Source organism: Scyliorhinus torazame, chromosome 1 (assembly GCF_047496885.1).
Source record: "Scyliorhinus torazame isolate Kashiwa2021f chromosome 1, sScyTor2.1, whole genome shotgun sequence".
NCBI classification, from domain to species: Eukaryota; Metazoa; Chordata; class Chondrichthyes; order Carcharhiniformes; family Scyliorhinidae; genus Scyliorhinus; species Scyliorhinus torazame.
The window spans coordinates 53432907-53459320 of NC_092707.1; the positions used below are offsets into that span (position 1 = coordinate 53432907).

The 26414-nt window shown below is 41.6% G+C and overlaps 1 protein-coding gene across 1 annotated transcript in view; it reads left to right on the forward strand.

Moving 5' to 3' along the window:
* The first annotated feature begins 1225 nt into the window (after nt 1-1225).
* tbc1d10ab (TBC1 domain family, member 10Ab) overlaps nt 1226-26414 on the forward strand; it is a 115414-nt gene continuing 90225 nt past the window's right edge. Inside the window, exons 1-2 of the mRNA XM_072494264.1 lie at nt 1226-1772; nt 22231-22330. Of these exons, the coding sequence (XP_072350365.1) occupies nt 1561-1772; nt 22231-22330 (312 nt within the window). The 5' untranslated portion in view covers nt 1226-1560. The remainder of the gene's footprint in view (nt 1773-22230; nt 22331-26414) is intronic.

The following is a 26414-nucleotide window of genomic DNA, read 5'->3' on the forward strand; positions in this document are numbered from 1 at the left end:
CCCATGCTGTCCAGAATTGCACACAGACCTCTAAGTCTAACCAAGGTTTGGTACTGGTTTACCATAGTTTCCCTGCTTTTCAATTCTGTTCTTCAAGAAATAAAGCTTAATCCATGGTTTTGTTATTTTTTATGGCCTTGCTAACCCACGTTTAGTGACTCCTGTATTTGTGCACCTAGATCCTTAGTTCCTCTACCCCACCTAGACATTCACCTTCCATATAATGTGACCACCTACCTATTCTTACTCCCAAAATGCACTATCTCATAATATAATGTGTGTTGAACTTCATTTGCCAATTATTTGCCTATTCTGTAAGTTTATTAATATCCTTCTGTAATTTGCTACAACCCTCCTCAGTATTGACTATCTTCCCCATCCATTCCCAATTTGGTATGATCCGCAAATTTAGAAATTGAGTTTTTGATTCTAAATCCAAACCATTAATGTAAATTGTAAACAAGAGGCCCCAGCACTAATCTTTGTGCAACACCCAACTTCTGCCACTCCCTCTACTTCCACTCTCTGCTTTCTGCCTTGAAGTCAGTTCTGTAGCTTTTTAAAAATTCATTTACAGGATGGGTGACCAGCATTTATTGCCCATCCCTATCTGCCCTTGAGGTGGCATTGAGATGCTTTCTTGCTGCAGTCCATGTTGTGTAAGTACACCCCCAGTCCTGTTAGGGAGGGCGTTCCAGGATTTTGACCCAGCAATAGTGATATATTTCCACGTCGGGATGTTGCGAGGCTTGGAGGGGAACTTCCACGTGGTGATGTTCCCATGCATCTGCCGCCCTTGTCCTGACAGCCACTTGACTCTGTATTATCTGCCCTTGCTCAGATAGGGGAACCTTATTGAAGGCCTTTTAAAAATCCAGAGACTGCATCCATGCATTACAATTTGTAAATCTGAGATTTGAGGGAAAAAAATAAGTTACAAAAACAGTGCATCAATCTTTTGCAGAATTAAATTTCGCGGTTCTGTACATCTATATCTTTGGCATCAATGATTTGTTGTCTATTTAATTTTCGCCCATCAGCCAGGATGCTATTTTCTGCTTCAGATGCAGTGGATTTTCTTTTGTTGATTAGCAAAGTGGAGATAATCTTATCTGCTGTTTGTTGTTTCAGGAACATGCCCTGAGGCACTTTTCCTTTCGCTCAAGGATCGGGGCGGGGCCTAGAGGCTGGGTGACGCATGCGCAGCTGCTCACCGGAGCGGGACGGTTTTTTTTTCCCGAGGGGAGGGTCGGTGAGTGGCCGCAGGGTAGCTGCTCTCTGCCTGCCAACTACCACCACTGGCGAGGGGACCGCTATTCATTGCGTCGGGGAGCCCGTTGGCCGTAAAAACATATATAGAGTAAAAAGCGAGCGATGCAACCGGAGTTTGGAGAGAGACCGAACGGCACAGGGAGCGTCTGAGAGTCCGTGCGGAGGAGGAGCGGCGCACCTGGGGGGGGAAGAGTGTCCGGGGCGGAACGTTCCCGTGGGTGGCAAGGGGCCGGTGGAGGCGGAGAGATTAGTTCCGCGCTGGCACCGGGCCCAGGCGGCCGACGAGCCATGAAGAAGAGCCGGGAGGACGACCTGAACGCGGTGCCTGAAACGGCGTCACCCAGGGGCACCACCGAGAGCCTGGCGGCCGATCCCGACTTCGGCCCCCGGGGCGACCTCAGCTCGCTCGGCTCCGACTCCGAGATCAACGGCTACGTGAACGGGGACCAGAAGATCGACAAGTACGGCTTTGTCGGCGGTGCCCAGTACACGGGCGACCTGTGAGTGCCAGGAGGGGTTTCTCTCTCTTTCTACTTCCAAACACACACAAATCACAGCCGCGGTACTGAGGCCAAAACCTGCAACCTCGAAGGAAGCTTTTTGCATAACTTTCCTCCCTTCACTCCCTCTCCTGTCTGCTCCAGTGTCACTGATGCAAATTCCAAGTTTTTTTTTTCGGTTGCAATTCCCCCCCCCCCCCCCTGTCTGTTGAACCTTTATTTCTCTATCTTTCTCTTCTCCCCCTCGGTGCTTCCTGAGGGGAATTGTGTCTTTGGTTTTGTTGTTGAAGTGACACATTTTTCACAGAAATCATTCCATAGTCGCGCGAACAGGGCCCAAAGTTTGACAACTGACTGGAATGGAAGCCCCCCTTCCCCGGGGATAAACATTAAACCGTCCCCGATTAAAACGAAGCCATTTACTGATGTCAGGAAAAGAAAACGCCAAGGGGCTTTTAAAAAAAAAAACCACCCAAATCTGTGCCACTTGAAAAATCCCAAGGAGAAGATACCACGGGCAAAGGTTAAGGGAAATCTTAAAGCTTTTGAGCGGGGATGAAAACGCAGACAGCAATGTTTCTCGAAGTAATTCTGGATGACGTGGGAATAATTGAAACTTCATTCCAAGCAGTCTGGAAAGTGCATGTTTTGGGCCCTCTTGTTGCTTACAGTGACCGAGCCACTGGGCAGTGCGTGACGATAGATACCTGCCCGAAAGAGTGCCTGAATGTACCTGGGGTGGGAAGGGAGGAATTTAAAATAATTGGCTATTTTAGTTTTGTTAAAAGGACCTTCTGGGAAGTTTGGCATTAGGTTCGTGAACTTCTCTTTGTGGAGAAATCTGGGGGGAAGGGCCAACAACGAGGTTGAAAATTAGGAAATGCAAGTTATGAATTGATACATGGATCTGGTTTATGATGGCAAAAGCTATTCAAGCTTTTAATGCAACTGAGTAAACCTTGATTTTTAAAAATCGGCACTTGGTGCCTCTATTTTGGACAATTGTGAAATCTATCAAATGATTGAAATCGTAACAGCTTGTTGATATTTTGTTCTTGTAGAACTATTGTAACATTGAGCATTATCTGCCCAGAAATACAGTTCATTTGACTAGGGTTTGCTGCTTTATGGTATAAATGTTGAAAAGGCAAATTGCATAAATTACAGCCAATTAATACGGTCATGACATAGGAAACGTGGCTGTCAATTTTGCACACCGCAATTGCCCTCAATTAATAAATCAGTGTTTCTGGTTTTTGTTCCATATTTTTCATTCCCACCCCTGACCTGACAAAAGTGTCGACTTTTGTTAGCTTACGATTTCACCACTGCTGCTGCTTAGTCTTTTCCCATCTGAGCATTCTTCATTTGTGCTAAGTTAATGTGTTCATTGCCTGCTTGCCCATTTAAAAGGGGAAAGGACATCATAGTGTAAGTCCATAAATTACGTATGCAGTTTCCTACAGGGGGTTACTGAATGTTAATCAGATGCAAGAGCTTTCCCTGATGTAGTGATTTTGTGACTTATTATTACACACACAATGTCACCTTGGGTAAGTGATCTTGGCATTCACTCATCTGGAATTACGCCTGTGTCCTTAACAACTGAGTGTCAGGCAAGCTAATTAAATATTAGTTAGGGAACTTTGTTTTATACTAGTTTGCTCCAGATTTGAATGAATCTTTTTGTTACTGTAGCTTTTTTGTACACTTTTGGTTTGAAGGGTACTCCATGGCTGTTAGTGCTGCCATTGAGGCTTTAAGTGAAAGGTGATTGAAAATGACTTGTTTGGGACAAACCACAGGAGCCACACTTGTATCTAAAAGTCGTGGGGTCAGAGATAATGAATGCAGATTTGTATTCAAACAATGCTGCTGCACCTCGTCACCTAGAATATTTGTTAAATTGTTTTTGTTGTGAATTTAAAGGTAGTGTGAAGGAAACAGAACAGATTGTCTGCCCTAGTTCCATTATTGAGAATAGGAACTCTCAAAAGATTTATAACCAGCTACATAAATACCATGGCTGCAAGAGCAGGCCAGAGGCTACCATGTCATTGTGATTGAAATTGTGTTTAATTAAGAAATGGTGCATGCTTTTGTATGTTTTTTCATTCTATAATCGATGTAGGGATGCATCTACTACAGATGCATTTCAAAGACCGTGTGATAGAAAATTAAGTACACATTTTGAGAAATTTGAAGATAATTGCAAAGAAGTAACAGCTAGTCTCTGGTGTTGGAAATTAATGCTGAAAATTTAATCTTCAAAATTAAATCTTATTCCATGAATGTTTACTCTATGTATTTGTAAATAGGCAGATTGTTTTTCTTTGTCAATTTAGAAACAAATTAATGTGACGTGGGTGTTGCTGGTAAAGCCAGCATTTATTGCACATCCCTAATTGCCCTTGAATCACTGAAATCTGTGGTGAAGGTACTTACACAGTGCTGTTATGTAGAGAGCTCCCAAAATTTCGACCCAGTGATGGTGAAGCGATGGCGTTATATTCCAGACAGATGCTGTATGACTTGGGAAGCATGCCTTTGTCTTAGTTGGGTTTGGGAGGTGGGAGGATCCAAAGAAGTCTCAGTAAGTTTTTATTTTGGGACGAGGTGAGTCACTTGCCGCCAAATACCAAGCCTTCAGTCACTGTTCCAGTTAAGTCTGGATGAGTGTGACCTCCCAAAGTGTTAGAGATGGTTATTACCTGGCACTTGTGTGGTGACAAAATGTTATTTATCATTTATCTATTTATTAATTAACCTGAATGTTGATTAGGTCTTGCGACAGGCAGTCATGGACTCCTTTGCTATTTGAGGCATTATGACTGGAATTGAATACTGCAATCATCAGTGGTCAACTCAACTCTGACCATATGGTGGAGGGCAGGCCATTGAAGCAGCTTAAGATGGTTGGGTTGATGGTGCTGTCCTGAAAATCTACTGCAGTGATTTTCTGTGGCTCAGATTATTGACTTCCAACAGCCGCAAACATCCTCCTTTTTGAGCTAGGTATGACTTCAACCAAGAGAGAATTTTCTCTTGATCCCCATTGAGTTCATTTTTCTGGGTTCCTGAGCACTCATCTCTTGAATTCTGTACTTGGGTCCATGTTTGTACAAAGGCTATAATGAAGTCTGGAGCCTAATGATGTGAACGGTTCCCAAACTGAACATTGGTGAACAGATTTTATGTGAATAAAGTGCTGCTTGATAGCATTTTTGAAGACACCTTCCATCACTTTGCTCATTGAAAGTAGACAGATGGAATAGAGTTGTATTGGTTTGGCATCTGTTTTGGTGACGGGACATACTGGACAATTATAATTGTAACTAGTTCTCACTCACTGCTTGTTCATATTTCCTCAGCCCTCTTCACCGACAGCAAGAGGGGTTAAGCAGCCTTGATTTTTTCCCCTCTCCACCCATCTGCAAACAGAGGTTTTTGATTTCCTTCTTTATAAGTTTCAGGTGTGTGATCGAATCCTCTATTAATAATCCCACAGAAAACATGAGGTTAAATAAGAGGGTTAGTTTATTTGACGCGGAATGTGGGAAACAGAAAATCAATATCCTGTTCTCTTTTTTTCTCTTTACCCCCACTTTGCATCATACCATAAAAGCGGGATAAGGGAAAGAAAGGGGTACAGGGCAAAGACCACAACAAAATAAAGAATTATTTTTCACGCAAGTCCAGAATTAAAAACCCACAGGTGTATCCCTCCAGAGAGGTTAGCCAGTTGAAATTGATGCGGGGTGATCCATTTTTTCAGTAGCGCTGACTTCTACGATGGGAAAAGCACGTAGAGATGAACTAGTCTTGTAGTAGGCGCTGGTACAGATGTTTGAACGTTCCAGTCAAAAACAGAGGGCTAGGCAATTTAAACCTGGGCAGATCTCTATTTCTGCTGCTGCTTTTGATGGAAGATGGCAGACCGAGGTCGACTGCTAGACTGGAGTCCTGGTTTCTTAGCTTAAATAATAATAATGATCTTTATTGTCACAAGTAGGCTTACATTAACACTGCAGTGAAGTTATAATGACTGAATATGGAACCCAAAAGCTGTACAATTAAAGTATTTTGATCAGTTTGAGTCTTGGTCATGTGACCGGGTGGTTCCAGGTCGGGCTATTCTGATAAAGAGGTCTTTTGTTAAAATCCATTGTGTTTTGAGCAGGCAACTGTAGAATCCTTTGCACAGTGTTGGAGTTGAGGCGTTCCAATAGTACCCAATTCTTTTTTCCAATTAAGGGGCAATTTAACATGGCCAACCCACCTAACCTACACATCTTTGGGTTGTGGAGATGAGACCCACGCAGACGGGGAGAATATGCAGAGTGGCCCGGGGCTGGGATCGAATCCGGGTCCTCAACGGCATGAGGCAGCATTGCTAACCACTGCGCCACCGTGCTGCCCTTGCTTGGCTGGAATGTTTATACAATGCAAGGAATGTTACATTCCAGGTATTGGATCAGTTAGCCTGTGTCTATTTTTAACCTGCTCAGAAATCTCCAGAACTGTCATCATGTAGTCAGCTACTACCATTTTCAGTTCAGCTATTTATCCCTTTCTTTGGTAGAGAAACAAGTTTATTTTAGAGTTTTTTTTTCCTTTTTTGTGCTTTCTCGGCAGGACAGTGGCATTCTCTGCCAAGGTTTGTGAATCTAGGGAAAGAAGACAGGTAGTTGTTATGGGGGACTTTAACTTTCCAAATATTGACTGGAAACGCTATAGTTCGAGTACATTAGATGGGTCCGTGTTTGTCCAATGTGTGCAGGAGGGTTTCCTGACACAGTATGTCGATAGACCAACGAGAGGCGAGGCCATATTGGATTTGGTACTGGGTAATGAACCAGGACAGGCGTTAGATTTGGAGGTAGGTGAGCACTTTGGTGATAGTGACCACAATTCGATTACGTTTACTTTAGTGATGGAAAGGGATAGGTATAATACCTCAGGGCAAGCGTTATATCTGGGGGAAAGGCAATTATGATGCGATGAGGCAAGACTTAGGATACATCGGATGGAGAGGAAAACTGCAGGGGATGGGCACAATGGAAATGTGGAGCTTGTTCAAGGAACAGCTACTGCGTGTCCTTGATAAGTATGTACCTGTCAGGCAGGGAGGAAGTGGTCGAGTGAGGGAACCGTGGTTTACTAAAGCAGTCAAAACACTTGTCAAGAGGAAGAAGGAGACTTATGTAAAGATGAGACATGAAGGTTCAGTTAGGGTGCTCGAGAGTTACAAGTTAGCTAGGAAGCACCTAAAGAGAGAGCTAAGAAGAGCCAGGAGGGGACATGAGAAATCTTTGGCAGGTAGGATCAAGGATAACCCTAAAGCTTTCTATAGATATGTCCGGAATAAAAGAATGACTAGGGTAAGAGTAGGGCCAGTCAAGGACAGTAGTGGGAAGTTGTGCTTGGAGTCCGATTGAGATGGGAGAGCCATAAGACATAGGAGTGGAAGTAAGGCCATTCGGCCCATCGAGTCCACTCCGCCATTCAATCATGGCTGATTTCAACTCCATTTACCCGCTCTCTCTCCATAGCCCTACTCTAGGGAGAGGTGCTAAATGAATATTTTTCGTCAGTATTCACACAGGAAAAAGACAATGTTGTCGAGGAGAATACTGAGATTCGGGCTACTAGACTAGAAGGGCTTGAGGTTCATAAGGAGGAGGTGTTAGCAATTCTGGAACGTGTGAAAATAGATAAGTCACCTGGGCCGGATGGGATTTATCCTAGGATTCTCTGGGAAGATAGGGAGGAGATTGCTGAGCCTTTGGCCTTGATCTTTAAGTCATCTTTGTCTACAGGAATAGTGCCAGAAGACTGGAGGATAGCAAATGTTGTCCCCTTGTTCAAGAAGGGGAGTAGAGATAACCCCGGTAACTATAGACCAGTGAGCCTTACTTCTGTTGTGGGAAAAATCTTGGAAAGGTTTATAAGAGATAGGATGTATAATCATCTGGAAAGGAATAATTTGATTAGAGATAGTCGACACGGTTTTGTGAAGGGTAGGTCGTGCCTCACAAACCTTATAGAGTTCTTTGAGAAGGTGACCAAACAGGTGGATGAGGGTAAAGCAGTTGATGTGGTGTATATGGATTTCAGTAAAGCGTTTGATAAGGTTCCCCATGGTAGGCTACTGCAGAAAATTGGTAGACTACTGCAGAAAATACGGAGGCATGGGATTCAGGGTGATTTAGCAGTTTGGATCAGAAATTGGCTAGCTGGAAGAAGACAAAGGGTGGTGGTTGATGGGAAATGTTCTGACTGGAGTCCAGTTACTCGTGGTGTACCACAAGGATCTGTTTTGGGGCCACTGCTGTTTGTCATTTTTATAAATGACCTGGAGGAGGGTGTAGAAGGATGGGTGAGTAAATTTGCAGATGACACTAAAGTCGGTGGAGTTGTGGACAGTGCGGAAGGATGTTACAAGTTACAGAGGGACATAGATAAGCTGCAGCGCTAGGCTGAGAGGTGGCAAACAAAGTTTCATGCAGAAAAGTGTGAGGTGATTCATTTTGGAAGGAATAACAGGAAGACTGAGTACTGGGCTAATGGTAAGATTCTTGGCAGTGTGGATGAGCAGAGAGATCTCGGGGTCTATGTACATAGATCCCTGAAAGTTGCCACCCAGGTTGAGAGGGCTGTTAAGAAGGCGTACGGTGTGTTAGCTTTTATTGGTAGAGGGATTGAGTTTAGGAGCCATGAGGTCATGTTGCAGCTATACAACACTCTGGTGTGGCCGCATTTGGAGTATTGCGTGCAATTCTGGTCGCCGCATTATAGGAAGGATGTGGCAGCATTGGAAAGGGTGCAGAGGAGATTTACCAGAATGTTGCCTGGTATGGAGGGAAGATCTTCTGAGGAAAGGCTGAGGGACTTGAGGCTGTTTTCATTAGAGAGAAGAAGGTTAAGAGGTGACTTAATTGAGGCATACAAGATGATCAGAGGATTGGATAGGTTGGACAGTGAGAGCCTTTTTCCTCGGATGGTGATGTCTAGCACGAGGGGACATACCTTTAAATTGAGGGGAGATAGATATAGGACAGATGTCAGAGGTAGGTTCTTTACTCAGTAGTAAGGGCGTGGAATGCCCTGCCTGTAACAGTAGTGGACTCGCCAACACTAAGGACATTCAAATGGTCATTGGATAGACATGGACAATAAGGTAATAGTGTAGATGGACTTTAGAGTGGTTTCACAGGTCGGCGCAACATCGAGGGCCGAAGGGCCTGTACTGCGCTGTAATGTTCTATGACACACAGACTTGGGTAATATACTTGTGAATGCTGACATGATGATTCACATTTTCTACATTGTCAAAAGCAGCTGAATTGAATGATTATAGTTATTGAAGACATTGCATGTAATAAGAAAAATATTTTACATTTAAAGAGTGATTTAACAAGTTTCTGGAGATGTCCCAAAGCTCTTTTCACACAGTGTGAATTACTTTGAGGTGCTTGTGTCATTGAATGTGGCAGCCCACATAGCATGTCCTCTCATGCAGCAATCACATGAAAGAGCAGCTGTTTAAGGTGGTGCAAGTTAAGGATAAACCTGGTTTGTTTAGTTGGAGATTTCCCTTCTATTTGAATAATATCCTAGGAGCTTCAATATCCACACAAACAGGTAACTGAACGCTTCATCCAAAGGGCAGCATCTCTGACAATATGGCACTGCCTTGTATTTCACAGAGATGCTGTGTTAGTGTTTATGTTTGAAAGTCCTGGATGGGAACTTGAACCGATAACCTTTTGAATCAGTGACTTGAGTAACTATTGAACATGTGACCTCATTCATTCAGCGTAAGCATATTACTTTCATCTTGGTGTCTTTTTTTTAATCATAAATTGATGATGAGAAACATTGTGCCAGTGTTTTTTGATCTGTTGAGCTCTTTGCTTCCTTAGTTACTGAATTTAATGGATGTTTGTGAAGTAAACATACATGTTCAGTATGTGTCGCCGTAGCCACACCTGTAGCTCATCAGCAATTTCTATTGGGCAATCCTGTTCCCTGTAACTTTGGTCAAAATATATATTTTTTAAAAGCTTTTGTATTCTTTGGATAAGTGAACATTTGATGTGGTTGCCCAGTATTTAATGTGCAAATAATGGATCTGAGCCACAGGTACACTTCATATGTTTATATAGCTGGCCTAGATTGCCATAATGCGCTCTAATGTTACTCGTCAAGTAATTGTATTGCATTTTTCAGTTGATGGACGAATAATAAACAAGATGTACTGAATAGGTCAATTTGACTATTAAAATAAAATTGCATTACAAGTAATCAGCTAAAAGGTGGCTTTTCCCACAAATGATGTTTTAGTTCTTGTGTTTAGATCCATAGGATTTTCTTGGCATTTTCAATTTTTAAAAAAAGGAACTTTCAGTAAATTTTAAATCTCTTCTCTGGCGGGTAGAGCCCAGTCTATTAAAATAAGTATTCATCCAAGGTTTTGTTTTTGTTTCAATGTCTGTCTCCCTGTCTTTTTCTGGGAGGGTAAATAGGTTGATCTCGTCCTTTTATATGGGTGGGCAAGATCCCAAGGAACCTCTGGGCAGTTCTTCAAGGGGAGAAACATTTGGGCGGCCTAGTCTTGTCAAATTCGCTTTATTATTGTTGGGCGGCCAATGTTGAGAAGGTGCTGGAATGGTGCAGTGACTTGGGTTCCATATGGGGATAGATAGAGGTGAGGTCGTGTAGGGAATCTAGTCTGGGTACAATGGTGACGGCCTCGCTTCAGATTTCCCTTGCAAGGCACTCCTCGAACACGGTGGTCATGTCCACGTTAAGGATATGGCGGCAATTCAGGCAGCACGTTATGCTTGGAGTTGTATCGAGGATGGCCCTATTTATGCTAATTACTTATTTGAGCCGTCGAGACTGGATGCCACGTTTGGCGTGTGGAAAGGGAATAGGCTTGAGAGATTTGGGGATTTGTTTGTAGAGGGACGTTTGCCAGCTTGGAGGAATTGTCGGTGAAGTTCGGGCTTGCGGGGTCAAACTCTTTCAGGTACCTCCAGGTAAGGCCTTCTCAACATTTCCCGTGGCACTGCCGGGGTCTCTGATGGAAAGAATTATTTCCCTGGCCGGGTCAGAGGCGGGTAACACGTCCGGTATTTACAGCAAATTCTGTCTAAGCATTCGGGTTCGGTGGATGAGTTGAAGGTGAAGTGGGAGAGGGAGTTGGGACCAATAGTGGATGATGAGGTGTGGAGTGAGGCCCTTTGTAGGGTGAACTCTCGTGTTCGCAGCTTGGGCTGATCCAACTTGAGGTGGTGCATAGGGTGCACCTGACCAAAGCTAAGACAAGTGGTTTCTTTCCAGAGGTATAGGACAGGTAATTTATTTATTTAATTTAATTTTAAAACATTTTTTAAAACCCCATCTCCATGAATCCATATTAATTTAGTAAAATAGCTGGTCAACAGCAAGAGTAGGTAACTTAAGTTGGTACTTGGAGGAATGATGTTAAAACACCTGAACTGTTGTGTACTTTGTTTACCTACGAGTTGAAAGCCTACCTTCAAGCCCCTCTTCCTCTTTAACTGCCATCCTGGCCCCTACACCCTATACCTCTGAAGATTCTGGAACATATCAATTCCTTGCCTTTTCTCAGTCAAATTGCCTTGATCTTTTTCCATTCCACCCACAAGTCTCCAGGTCACTGTGATCAAAGAACTTCTGTGTGATTAACCACATTCTCCATTGTCATTCGTCCATGATACTGCCCGTTCAGGGTTCCGATGCTACATTGCTGAAACCCACATATCTTTTGCCTTCCAGACTCAAAATGTCCCACTACTTTCTTGCCAGCCTCTCAAACATCATCCTTTATTAATATCAATTAATCCAGACTACTGCCATCCTTCTGCATTCTATTCTATTTTACTTACCACCCATATAATATCTCCATTGTCTTCCATGCAGATTTAAGTTCGAAGCTGTGGGGAGCAAAATCTCTTCCCTAGCTATACCCGCACCCAATATTTTGCATACCTGTTTGACCCCTGACTGCCATCTCTGGCCTGTGCACTTTTCTTCTGTCGTACCATCACTGGCAAAGCCTCCAGTCACCTTGATTTCACACTCTGAAAATTTTTTCACAAACTCTTTCACGTTGGTACATCCCTTAACCTGTTCAGTATATTTGGCTACAGCCCCTTTCACAACTGCTGTGCTCCGATCTAAACCTCGGTCCTGAATGATCTGAAATTTGATGTTTTGAGACGTTAAAGTGCTGCATAAATGTAAGCTATTGTTAATGTTGCTTTGTATCATTCATTTCAATCACATTATAAGCTATTCAGGGACAAGATATTTTGGTTGATGTCCATTGTATTAACCTGTTAATGTATTTATTATAACATTACAGCTTGAATCCTGATCAATTTTTGCCCATTGACATGCTGCATGTGCTTTTGCAATAGAGACTACATACTGCACCATTGAAGTATTTTTAATCTTCAAATTCGGGTTTAAATTGTAAGTGGGGCATCATTCATGACCATTACGTTGCATATTTTGGGCACAGTAGGGGAATTAAATGTAAAATAAAGCTAAAAGTATGTGAGCACTCAAGTGTTCCTCGATTAGGATCTGCTGGTTAGTGCAGCTCCATGGTGCTTACTGTGACAAATTAACTGCCTTGAGGATTGGTTTTAATTCCAGCAGAAGTATTGTTCATATTTCAGCAAATTCTAGATTAATAACAGAACTGAGTCTGAAGCTTTAGTGTTGATACTTCCTTTTTTATATTGTATTTTTGTGAAGATAACTTTTCATAATCTCTGCTTGGCAGCTTGTGGTGTAGGTTAGCGGTAAAGGTGTTGTATGTTTGGAGCTTTTAGTAGAATAGTTTGTGCAGAGAACTTTCACTCTTGTCGCTGTTTACTCCGTAGTCTGTCTAGCGATTGCAGGGTTTGTGAACAGCCCAGTTTTCAACAAAATGTACTTGAAATGAGGAAATGCCAACATGATAACAGCTCCGATTTTGTTTTCAGCAGTTATTATTTACATTTCGGTCTGATTCTCATGGTATGAATTCAAAGCAGAACTTCACTTTACTGAAATTCTTAGAACTGAGAATACTTTGGAAATGTGAATCCCCCCCATCTCAAAAGATAGTATTTTTTGTCTTGTTTAATGGATTGTGGGGATTAAACATATAGGGATGTTGAGATCAATAGAAAGAGGGAGAAAAATGAGGAAGACCTTTTTTAAAAAAAAATATAGTTTTTAGGTTTCTGCTGATGTTATCCATCGGTTATTCCAACACGTACTTCTGCTGCAATTAAAACCAATTCTCAAGACAGTTAATTTATTACATTAAGCACCATGGAGCTGTACTAACCAGCAGATTCCAACTGGTGTTACCTGTGTAAATGCATGTTAATTTGAATAAAATTAATAAGCATTTGCCCCCCCCCCCCCCCCCCAAATAAATTGTAGCAAAGTACTATTTCCCCCTTTTCCCTCCCCTACCCAATTTATATGGGGGAACCAAGATTGATGAAAATGATTTTATGAAGTAACCTTGTCAGTATTATTTCAAGGATGCCTTTCGTTGCATTGAATGGAAACATTTAGAATAAAAGTTCAATTATCTCTCAATCTTTGCACCGGGTGTGGGGGCGGGGGGAGGAGGGAGGAGGGAGGAGGGGAGAGAGAGAGAGAGAGAGAGAGAGAGAGAATTATCAACGTTAAAGGTTGGTTTAGTTTCTGTAAGTTTGATTTCAGGATACCATTTTGTTTCCATGGTTCCTGTCAACTTGGCTGTTCACCGTTGCATTCTTTCATCACTGACACATTTATCAAAATCTATTCACCCGGTGTTGAACATCTTGTATACAAAGTTTGAAATTGGCTCCATTCGTCTTTCTTCAGTGCTACCTGCCATGGCGCAGCCTGAAAAAATAAAGGGTGTGGTAGACAGAAGTACTTTAAAAATATAATTAAAGCATAATCCCAAAGAATGTATTGTGTGCTGACTCTGTTGCTTTGAATCATAAACCAAAACCTTAAATTGGGGGTACTTTGCAGATTCTTGTAGCAGTGCAGATTCTTGTGGCAGTATGTGATTGCTTTGCAAATTGGTTCATTCGTTTGTTGGGTGTGTATTACTGGCCTCTAACCCAATTTGAATTGAAGCCAGTCCCTCTTCTCACTGGAAGCCCTGATTCTACCCTTGTTGATGTGTGATTCTTGTCTGTTTGCCGTTGAGCCTATTTAAATGCAAGAGTTTTGAGAAAAAGTAAAACAGCCAAATGACACAACTTCTGGTGTATAAATATTTCTGCTGTTGACTTGGGTGCTTCCTTTGAAGTTTAATCATTTTTTGCTTCCTTTCAAGTTGTTAGTCAGCTGTAAGGTTCCACATATGCCTGCACTCCAGATGTGAAATTCTATGCCTACTTGTTCTATAGTAAGGCTGTGTGTGCAATCTCTAGCTTGGGTCCTTAAAGGTGTGAAGTGCACCTTTATTGGGCAGCATGGTAGCACAAGTGGCTAGCACTGTGGCTTCACAGCGCCAGGGTCCCAGGTTCGATTCCCCGCTGGATCACTGTCTGTGTGGAGTCTGCACGTTCTCCCTGTGTCTGCGTGGGTTTCCTCTGGGTGCTCCCGTTTCCTCCCACAGTCCAAAGACGAGTAGGTTAGGTGGATTGCCCATGCTAAATTGCCCTTAGTGTCCAAAAAAGGTTAGGAGGGGTTATTGGGTTACCGAGATAGGGTGGAAGTGAGGACTTAAGTGGGTCGGTGCAGACTCGATGGGCCAAGTGGCCTCCTTCTGCACTGTATGTTCTATGTTATTGTTGAGATCTGGGGCTGTAAAAGGGGAACAGCAAAAAGGGGCATTAAAAATTACATACACACTTATGAAGTGTAAGATTGGTGTTTCAAAGAAATTGGATAGCCCCAAACTTTTTCTGAATGTGATAAGGTAAACAAAGAACGTTTCTTTAAATGACTTGGGGCAGAACTTTTAGTTTTAGTTGCCTGGCTTAGTTCTCTATAAAAGAGAATTCAAGAACTGCTTATTTCATTTAAGATTGTTGTGTGGTGGAAAATGGGTAGAGAGATCATATTTCCCATGAAACAACAGTAAACTGAAATGAATTATTTCCTGTCAATTCACATCCATAGTCCCGTTTGGGTACATAGAATGACAAGAGTCGGGCTCTTGTCATTCTATCTTGCAGTGGATGCCATTTTCCACTTGTACTGTGTATCTGACTCCCTGTTATCACAGGTTGGCTGTTGCCACTTAACTGTGGTTATATGCCCAGCCAGGAGCCAGGTGTTAAAAGAGGAACTTATTTGAGGCAGAGATGTCAAGGAAATCCTCGTATCATACATGTGATGCGAACATTAGGGAGCTTTTTGGAAAAAGAGGTAATGTAAGGCAAAATACCTGGAAAGCTTGCACAAGAAAGATCCAAGATGACATGGATGGATAATATCAGAACGTGGACTGGCCCCTCTATAGGATAGGCATTGAAAGTCCTCGGGAACAGACTTCATGGAAAAAGATTGTTCATAGTGCAGCCAATGCTTGAAACGAGTTCAGATAAAGGCAGGACAAGACAATGCATCAATTGCAAAGGAAACGGCTATTTCTGGTATTGGAATAATGCACGTGAAACCGAGGATTTGGCAGTAGTGTTGGAAATAATCTTAACGATGGGTTTACGTGAGAATGTAAAAGCCCCCTGACTTCTGTGATATATATATTTTTTAATTTAAAGTACCCAATTTTTTCTAATTAAGGGGCAATATCAGCGTGGCCAATCCACCTAGCCTGCACATCTTTGGATTGTGGGGGTGGGACCCATGCAGACACGGGGAGAACATGCAAACTCCACATGGACAGTGACCCGGGCCGTGATCGAACCTGGGTCCTCAGCGGCATGAGGTAGCAGTGCTAACCACTGCCCCAATGTGCCGTCCTGACTTCTACGCCAAGTACATTTGAATATTTTTTGAATATCATATATTTGAATTCTGTCCCCCATATCATGCTAGCTTTATATTGGGTCATTTGACAAAACCCAAGGCAGTTACATTTTTGTTTGTTTTTGGAGGTGAACTTGATGCCATAAGAGACATGTACTTGGCGGACTAATTTGCAGGGTTATGGCTAAAGACTAAGATGTGGAGCAAAATTGGACATACCTTTCAAAGAGCCAGTTCAGGTATGATGGGCTGATTGAAATTTCTAGGTCCATTGGAGGGTATGATCTTATTTGCAGTGAGTTTAATCTCCAACACTCAATTTATACCCCCAAAGTTTATATCATTGCGCATCCTCTTTCTGGATGCATCATTGGATAAAATGGCTGAAGCTGTGGACTGAGTAAACTTTGTAGATGTCATTTAAGGTCCATTATGGCTTTGTAGATCATATGTAGTTCCTTGCGATGTTCCTGGGATTTTATTTCTCACACCAAGTGGGCAGCACAGTTGCTTCACAGCTCCAGGGTCCCAGGTTCGATTCCCGGCTTGGGTCACTGTCTGTGCGGAGTCTGCACGTTCTCCCCGTGCCTGTGTAGGTTTCCTCCCACATTCCAAAGATGTGCAGGTTAGGTGGATTGGCCATGCTAATTCTCCTTGGTGTCCAAAAAAGGGTAGGTGGGTTACGAGAATAGGGTGGAGACATGGGCTTAAGTAGGGTGCTCTTTCCAAGGGCCAGTGCAGACTCAATTGGCCGAATGGCCTCCTTCTGCACTGTAAATTCTATAAAAGAAAACGTACATGAAATAATTCTGTTTCATAAACCATTTTCCTTATTTTTCTGAGGTAAATGTTGCCACATTTTGGAATGTTGACATCTGAATCTTTTATTTTTCTACAGACAATTTTGAAATAACATTGTACATTTTTATTTTAAAAGTATACTAATGATTCAGTATGTTATGACTGACAAATGACCTATGTCAAGCATGTTTCAGCTACTGTTTCTGATCTGTTGACCGTGTGCAAATCTCTCTACAATGCTTTGCAAATCCAGTTACAAGTAGGAAACCAATTATGGAGGTAAAGATGCTTGCCAACTTGGTTGGGGAAGTTGTTCACTCTCATTAAGTTCGAAATCAAACATCTGCATGCTTTCTGAATTGAGACCATGCATACTTGAGTTCATCATTTTTGTTCCCTTTCCTCCTCCCTCTCCCCAGACCACTGACATTTATCTCCACAGGCCACACATTATTTCCTGAATCTGAGCACTGCAGCTATTGGTCTTAATCAGCAATGCTCTTGGCAGATATAAGAGTAGCCTGAAGAGATTCACATTAGTGGTTCTGATAGCCAGTTATGGATAAGCTATAGTTTCCACCATTGGGAGGACAGCAGCTATTATCTGAGTACAAACTCTGTACCTATGCCACCAATTTCATCCTCCTCTCTGGCTGTTCTTTTGGGCTGAATCAACTCTTCAGCACACGGTATAGTTTTCATCACAAATACTTACGCCTCAAATGCTGACAATCTCTGCCACGTTACTGAAACTCACATCCATGCCTTTGTCCAGGCAAAATTTTAAATTTCATAAAAATGGGCAGTAAAATTTATTTTGGAGTATATCTATTTCTGTGGTAGTTTATTTAGGTTGCAGTGTATAAATAGATGCATCCTTTGTCCATTTGTTTTGACATTGTGGGTCCATTTTTTTTGACATTGTGGGTTTTAAATCGCTTAAGAATAATTGCATGCGCACTTAAGAGCAGTCTGACATTTTGGATGACTTAATTTGTGAAATAAATTATGTGTTTTAATGTGAGAGCTAATTGTAACTGAAGCACTTTGTTTCAGCTAAAACTTAGATCAGTTCAAAACCTGGTTTTGAAGTGGTGCTAGAAGGAAGCAAAGTTCCTCCTCATGAAAAGGGAACAATCAGCAGAATTGCAGCCTTTTTGGTCAGTTTGAGACGAGAGAAAGTACAGTGAAAAAAAGTGAGCGATTGTAAAATTCTAATTCTGACTATGGGCATTGAATGTTACGTGCCCCATGCATTTATTCTACTTTTTACAAGTTCTTCCCCTTTGCGTGCACATATTAGTCACACGGTTTAATTAAGACCTGGTACCATTGTAATGTATCCTTCCAGTGACGTTAAGGTAACTACAGAAAGAGTATGCATACTTTATTTTTTACTGTGCAAGATTTGGGGAGGCAGTGGCATAGTGGTATTGTTGTTGGGCTAGTAATCCAGAGACCCAGGGTAATGATCTGTGGACCCAGGTTTGAATCCCACCATGGCAAATGGTGGAATTTAAACTCAAAACAAATCTGGGATTAAAAGCCTAATAATGACCATGAAACCATTGTTGATTGTCGTAAAAACACATCTGGTTCAATAATGTCCTTGGGGAAGGAAATCTGCCATCCTTACCTGGTCTTGCCTACATAATAATAATCTTTATTATTGTCACAAGTAGGCTTACATTAACACTGCAATGAGGTTACGAAAATCCCCTAGTCGCCACACACTGGGGCCTGTTCCGGTACACTGAGGGAGAAATCAGAATGTCCAATTCACCTAACAAGCAAGTCTTTCAGGTCTATGGGCGGATGCCCTAAGCAGGGTTAATACATCCTCATCATGTGCCAGGCTTGAGGTAGTCCACTGGGCACACATGACAGTGGCTAGGATGAGCAAGTTTTTCGGGGTAGAGGATAGGTGTGCGAGGTGCGCGGGAAGCCCAGCAAATCATGTTCACATGTTTTGGGCATGCCCGAAGCTTAGAGGGTTTTGGCAGGATTTTGCTAAGGCAATGTCCACGGTGCTAAAAACACAGTGGTGCCGAGTCCGGAGGTAGCGATCGTTGGAGTGTCGGGAGAGCCGGGAGTTCAGGGGGGCAAAAGAGGCCGATGCCCTGGCCTTTGCCTCCCTGGTAGCCTGGAGACGGATCTTATTAATGTGGAGGGACTCGAAGTCCCTGAGTGTAGAGACCTGGGTTAGTGACATGGCTGGGTTTCTCGGTCTTGATAAAATAAAGTTTGCCTTAAGAGGATCAATGTTAGGGTTCTCCCGGAGGTGGCAGCCGTTCATCGACTTTCTCGGGGAGAATTAAATATGTCAGCAGATGCAATATTCCAAGGCGGGGGGGGGGGGGGGGGGGGGGGGGGTGGCGGCGGATTGTTGTATGGTTGAGGTGTGTGAAGGGTGGGCTGGGGGGAATATTTATTTTACCATGTTGATGTCATTGCTTTTGTTACTGTTATAAAAATTTTTCAAATACCTTAATAAAATATTTTTTAAAAAAAGAACAAGGAGGTTATGTTGATGCTGTACAGAACTTTGGTTAGGCATCAGCCGGAGTACCGTGTGCAGTTCTGGTCATCTCACTATAGGAAGGAGGTGATTGCACTGAAGGGGTACAGAGGAGATTCACCACATGTCTTGGTGGAGCATCTGAGCTATAAGGAGAGACTGAATACGCTTGGATTGTTTTGCTTAGAGCACAGAAGGCTGCGAGGGAATTTGATTCAGATTTGAGGGGTTTGGGTAGGGTAAATAGGAAGCAACTGTTCATCGGCTGAAGGGGACATAGTTTTAGAGTGAGGGGCATGAGATTCCAATGGGATTTGAGGAAAATAAATTTGCCTCCGGATGGTGAGACACTGGAATGCACTGCCTGGGAAGGTAGTGGACGTTGGAAACCTCATAGCCTTTAAAAAGCACTTGGAGGAGCACTTGAAACACCATCACATTCAAGTTTATGGGAGAAGTGCTGGTCAGTGGGATTAGTGCGAGATTAGGGGTAGTTATTGTCAGTGCAATAATGGTCTATGACTATGATTCTAACTAGGAGGAGACCCTGCCTGAGTGCTGGACATATCTATTCATCTCCTATCTATTAATTAACAGAGCCTTGGAGTACTGTTAACCTACCTGATTGAGGCTCGTAGAGGCTCAACTCCGTTCCACTGCCAGGATTACTTTAAAAATGAAGGCACTGCATTGACTTGAGTCTCTGCAGTTTTCAGCATTTTAATAGCAAGGAGTGCAGAACACTGCCAATTAGAAACCGCTTTTCAGCAAAGTGAGTGAAATACTGTTTATGTTCCTACCTATAAATATTTAATCAGAAACTAATCTCAGTAAAACATTAATGGATTCTAACTGACTTGCTGTTGAAAGTTCCAGTTATAATAAAATGTAATACACAGTGCTGCGAAGGAAATGGCTTTTTTTTCTGTGGGCCAACAATTGACATGGCATCCTGTTTTACAGCAGCACATCCTTGTTTGCTGCTAAAAGCACAGAGTGAAAGAACTGACTGGCATAATTTAAGTGACCATCCCTCAAATAAGATTGCTTCCACTAAGTCCTGTACAGCATATAAATGTACCTTCATGCAAAACTACACTAGCAGTAATATTTCTCTGTGTTGCATTGCATGAAATTCAGAAGTGTAGTTTCCATTTCATTTTGACTGGCTTAGAAATTCTTAAAATAAAAAATAATTAAAGCCTGACAAACTAGGAATGTAAAGAATTTTGAAAATGTCACTTCAATCACTCTTTCCAAATTGCCAAACCCATCCAGTAAGAAGTAATGCCAATATTTACCAAAAGGTGGGTTGGAAAACGAGAAACTTCGAGATCCTTCTGCATACGAGTAACATGCAAAGAAAGGAATACACTGTATTAAGTAAAATACATGTGGTTCTGTTGGGAGTGGAATGTAAAATTCAGCAATCCCAACAAGAACCAAACCGCAGACAGAAGATGTTGAATTTGGACAAGCTATTGGTTGGCTCACACTTGGGGTATTGCGTGTAGTTTAGGGCACCCCATTATTGGAAGGTTATTAAGCCATGGAAAAGATATAGTGAAGACTCAATACAATAATGCTAGATGTAATGGATAAAGAGAGGCTCAGAACTTTGGACTTTTTCTTCACTGAACCTCCAATAGAAGTTTCCAAAATAACGAAGGACTTTTCATATGGTGATAAACCACACCACTTGCATTTACATAGCCCCATTAAATTACAAAAGTATCCCAAGATGACTCGGAAGTGCAGAATCTCTTGACTAGTTGGTGAATTGGTCACATGGCTTCTGGGTTATTACCAAGAAAGTGAAAAAGAAGCCTGAAATAAACTTCTCCAACTGAGATTTTTGTAACTTGACACGTTTCCAGTGACTGATGAGGCAAATGCTATTCAGAGACTCTGAGTATTTGAAAGCAAATAAAAGAATAGAAATGGATTAAGAATCAAGTTTAATCGCAAGGTAAAGGGAAAGTACAGACATGATGGGCCAAATTCCGGTCTCTTGAGATAAATTCTGTGATATTTCAACAGACTTGAATATGACCTAAACCAATAGATATGGGGTTATGGAGGAGCCGTTTGAAAAGAGGAAGTCTGATTATTAATAACATCGAGGCAGTTGGCGCTAAACTGCTTTCACTGACTTGTAGATAAGATAGCTTTTGTAATAATGATATTGTTATAATGATACTGTATATTTGCTTTTTGAAACATGTGGGTTCTTGTACGATTTTAAAGGAAATTCTTTCTGCCTCTGGTGCTGTACTGAGGGAGGGTAACACTGTCGGAACTGCTGTTCTTTGGATAAAATTGGCATCGTCTGCGTATTCAGGCCACCATTATAAGACCCATGGCACTATTCAAAGCTGAACTGTGCTCCATTTTCCCTCTACTAAAGTCATCAAAAACGGATCAACTGTTTCACTTATTTTCACCGTGCTGCTACTTTAGAGCAGAGATCAGGAGAATTGTGTTTTTCTGAGGGTTGTGTTTGGAACTCTCTTCCTCAAAAGGTGGTGAAAGCAAAGTCTTTGACTATTTTTAAAGGCGGAGGTAGATCGTTTTTTGAGGAGCAAAGGGGTGAAAGGTTATTGGGATAGATGGGGCATGGAATTAAGGGTACAATCCGATCAGCCGCGGTCTCATTGAATGACGGAGCAGGCTCAAAGAGCAGAGTGGCCTACTCCTCCCAATTTGTATGTTTGTATGTTTTATATGTAATTGTGTGATCTAGCTGTATGTATGATTGTTGCCAGATGTGCCTACATCAGATGTGGCATTTCAGTGCTACGTCATTATATATGAAGCTCTTTGTGAAATTTGAGAGGTGTGATGAGCATAATGCAAATGTTTCTTTTGAGCAGTTGCAATTTATTGAGAGTCACAGATTTGATAACTTTTAAGCAGATACTCTTTTACCTCACGGTAGTGTTCATGAATCAATAATGTTGTTTTGCAGCTTCAGACTTCTGCATTTTAAAGTTTATTTTTATAGTATCACTGTGTCTGGTTTTTCAGAAAGTTTCCTCATCTTACTAACTCTAAGCAGCTGTCACCAGTTAAAATTTAAAAAAAAATGAGTGTTCAACTGCCAGTGCTTTTAATCTTATGACTGAATTTCAGCCTTAATAGTTATCTGCAAATTATTGTTTCTAGGCAACACGAAGTACCACCTGAGGTATTGCGACAACGGGAATCCAAATGGCTGGACATGTTGAACAGCTGGGACAAATGGATGGCAAAAAAACACAAGAAGGTAAGACCAACATTGAAAAAATAAACTGTACAATTGTTGACAAACAGTAAATTAATAAAACATTATAATGCATGTAAAGGTTAAGATTTGTGCAATGCAATTTTAAATATTTTCAATATGAAGAAATCTTGTACAGTAAGATGCAACACTCTGTACTCAAACATTTTGCTTCAAAAGACCATTATGTTCCAAGTCTAAAAACGCTAATCTGGAAGCCAACAGATTTAGCACCCTGATTTTGGGGTAGAGGAGAAGAACCACCAGAATTGTTGCCTAGCAATAGTTAAATATTGATTTGGAAGTAATGTTATTTATACCAGATGTGTAACTTGGCCAAAGTTTCTCCATTTGTAGCCATGGTTACTGCGCGATAGGAAAAGCATAGAACAATCCCCACCATTCTTAATCTAATTTTCTCTTTTGAAAGATTGTTGATCTGTTTCATAATTGAATCATATAAGGCCACTCACTTTATTAAAAAAAAAGAGCGCTTAATAGGCTTTGCAGCTTGACCTGTTCTATACAATTCAAGAATATTTTTTCAGAGGCCCTGCATTGGTGAGTGCTGTTTTGCTCGTGCAGAGCTGAGAAGCGCGAGGATGACTGTATGCAATTCGACTAATCTTTTTTGTCTTCAACATTGAGCACTCTGCATTGAGCAGAATGAAAAAAACAATGACTTCATTGCACCCTCTAGCCTTATTTCTGTTGATGGGGACCTTTTTACTGCTTTGGCACTTTGAGACCGGTTGAGCACACCCAGATCTTTAATTTTAAAACCTTCAGAAACCTCTGATGTACTAAATTACTGTTTCAGAGTGATTATCTGTTTTTTCCTCCACATTATCTACCATTTCTTGGTTCATCTACTCACTTTGGAGTTTACTCTTTACAGTCAATATCTGCTGCACTAATCAGTTTTCTACATTTACAAGTTTGCTGACAACACGACCATTGTGGGTTGGATCTCAAGCAATGATGAGTCAGAATACAGGAGGGAGGTAGAGAACCTAGTGGAGTGGTGTAACAGCAATAATCTCTCCCTCAACGCCAGCAAAATTAAATAGCTGGGCATTGAGTTCAAGAAGCAAAGTATTGTACACACCCCTGTCTGCATCAACGGGGCTGAGGCGAAGATGTTTGACAGCTTCAAATTCCTAGTGTGCACATCACCAACAATCTGTCCTGCTCCACCTACGTCAACGCTACGACAAAGAAAGCACAATAGCACCTATACTTTCTCAGGAAACTGGCAATTCGGCATGTCCACACTGACTCTTGCCAACTTTTACACATGCACCATAGAACACATCCTATCTGGCTGCATCACAGCCTGGTATGGCAACTGATTGGCCCAAGCCATGAAGAAACTACAGAGAGTCATGAATACCGCCCAGTCTATCACCCAAACCTGCCTCCCATCCATTGACTCTCTACACCTCCCGCTGCTGTGGGAAAGCGGGTAGCATAATCAAAGACCCCTCCCACCAGGCTTATTACTTCGTCCAGGAGATACAAAAGTCTGAGAACATGCACTAACAGTTTCAAAAACAGTTCCTTCCCCGCTGTTGCCAGACTCCTAAACAACCCTCTTATGAGCTGCCCTGATCTCTTCACACATCTTCTCTACTGAGTAGTACTACTCTCCTGTATGCTTCACCCGATGCTTGGGTCTATGTATTTACATTGTGTATTTTATGTTTGCCCTATGTATTTTCTTTTCATGTACGGAATGATCTGACTGAACTGTCCGTTGAACAATACTTTTCACTGTACCTCAGTACACGTGACAATAAACAAATCCAATCGAATCTCTTTTTTTAAAGGGACAATTTAGCGTGGCCAATCCAAGTACCCATCTACCCTGCACATCTTTGGGCTGTGGGGGTGAGACCCATGCAGACTCGGGGAGAATGTGAAAACTCCACATGGGCAGGAATCAAACCCGGATCCTTGGTGCCGTGAGGCAGCAGTGCTAACCACTGCTCCACCCTACCACCCCCACTTTTCTCTTTGAGAGGAAGTTTAGAGTAGTCATTTTGCAGTATGTTTCATTTAAAAAAAAAGTAAATTTAGAGTACCCAATTCATTTAGGGGCAATTTAGTGTGGCCAATCCACCTACCCTGTACATCTTTGGGTTGCACGCAAACACGGTTGCAGTATGTTTCATGGTAGTTTTCTAAAGCTAATCCATCCATCCCAAACTATTTTTGCATTAACTGCAAGAATCTGTTTCAAATTTAGCCTTCTCCCCAATGGGTCAATGTTGCACAAAATGTGGAACTAAGCCATGAAGACTGGAAAGGATCTCTTTTGGTTCAGGCTCTTGAAAGTGATTTCTTAACTGTTTAATACCACTTCCGTGAGCAGTGGTGCTCAACTCCTTGTAAATGTAGTATAGTTTGGATGATTAACCGCTGTCATAGTAGGCTGCATACTGCACTGTTATGCAACTTTATCAAGTATTCCAGTATGAAGAATATTGCTGTGCAAATTAGATTTGCACAGGTTAAAATATAGTATTTACAGTTAAATGCTATTGAAGAAACAACAGGTACAGGCAAAATACTACAATATTGTAATATACACACTTAATATCTACAATGGGGTTTGCTTCACCTTGATATCTCCCTTCAGTTCTATGAAGGGCTTAAGTTGTCTTGGCTCAAAGCATGAAAATAATCCTTAACATTGCAAATTAAAAAAAAAAAAATCATGGGATGTGAGCGTCACTGGCAAAGCTAGCATTTGTTGCCCATTCCTAATTGCCCTTGAGAAGGTGGTGATTCTCCACCTTGAACTGCTGCAGTCCATCTGGATCTCACAGGTTACAAATCTCAGTCAGGAGATATTGCTCTAGTTTCTCAGCTAAGGAAGACGCGTTCTAAGGGGCTGGTTTAGCACGGGGCTAAATCGCTGGCTTTTAAAGCAGACCAAGGCAGGTCAGCAGCACAGTTCAATTCCGGTACCAGCCTCCCCGAACAAGCACCGGAATGTGGTGACTAGGGGCTTTTCACAGTAACTTCATTTGAAGCCTACTTGTGACAATAAGCGATTTTCATTTCATTTCATTCATTTCTATATTACACATTCCCTTATTCCAACCCCCACAATTAATTTGAGGTACACTTCAATTAATTGGGCAGCCACATTTGAGATATAATCCTTGCCATGCAACTTTATCAATTACTCCAGTACGAAGAATATAATTATGCAACATCTGGAGGAAAGCTATGTCTAGCAGGAAAAATACCTTTAGTTTGTAAAATGTATTTTGTTGTTGAAGCTTAAAACTAAATTTAAAAATGACAATCATGAAATCCAGTTAACAAATGAGCTTGTTTGTTTCAGCTAGATTAGTCAAATTATTTAATGTCTAAACTAAGCTACATAAACAGTGGAAGAACACCAAGCAGTACTGCTGACAATTCAGAAACCAAAAATATGTATGTACTTAGTCATTCGGTTAAAATGTGTTCTCACCCACTGAACAGAGTGGGGAACCAGACTGTTTTGCTAATGGCTAAATGCCTATCTTTCTAGATAGCTTGACAAAAACTTGGGACATTTTTGCCTTAACAACTCTAGATCCGAAGTTCACTGCCTGTATAATCTTGCAGTTTGACAAGAATCTGATCCTTTATTTAAAAGCCACAAAAACTTTAAAAAAAAAAAAAAAAAAATGATACAAGACTTGTATCATTTGGCACTTAACAGATGAGGTTCCATATTTAGTCTCTGCTACACAAATTAAAAATGGCCAAACGGTCTCAAATTTAGCAATCGTTCCTGAAAACTGTCCATATATGGTGCAATGAGATGGTGCAATCTGTATTGTGCATAGTTGAAGCCAATAAAATGTTTAAAACACTGTTGAAATCGGAAAATTGACTTTTTTGTGGCCATTTGTCCACAAGACAGGAAATACTTTGAATTATATATTTTGAAAACATGCAAAGTGCACCCTTTTTGTTTGGGTATATTTATGGAATCTTTTTCACATATCCAGCCTCGTTTAGACTTTGCCTCCATGTCTATAGATGCTTTTATATTTGTATAATTCCATTTTGGAGAGCATTGTCC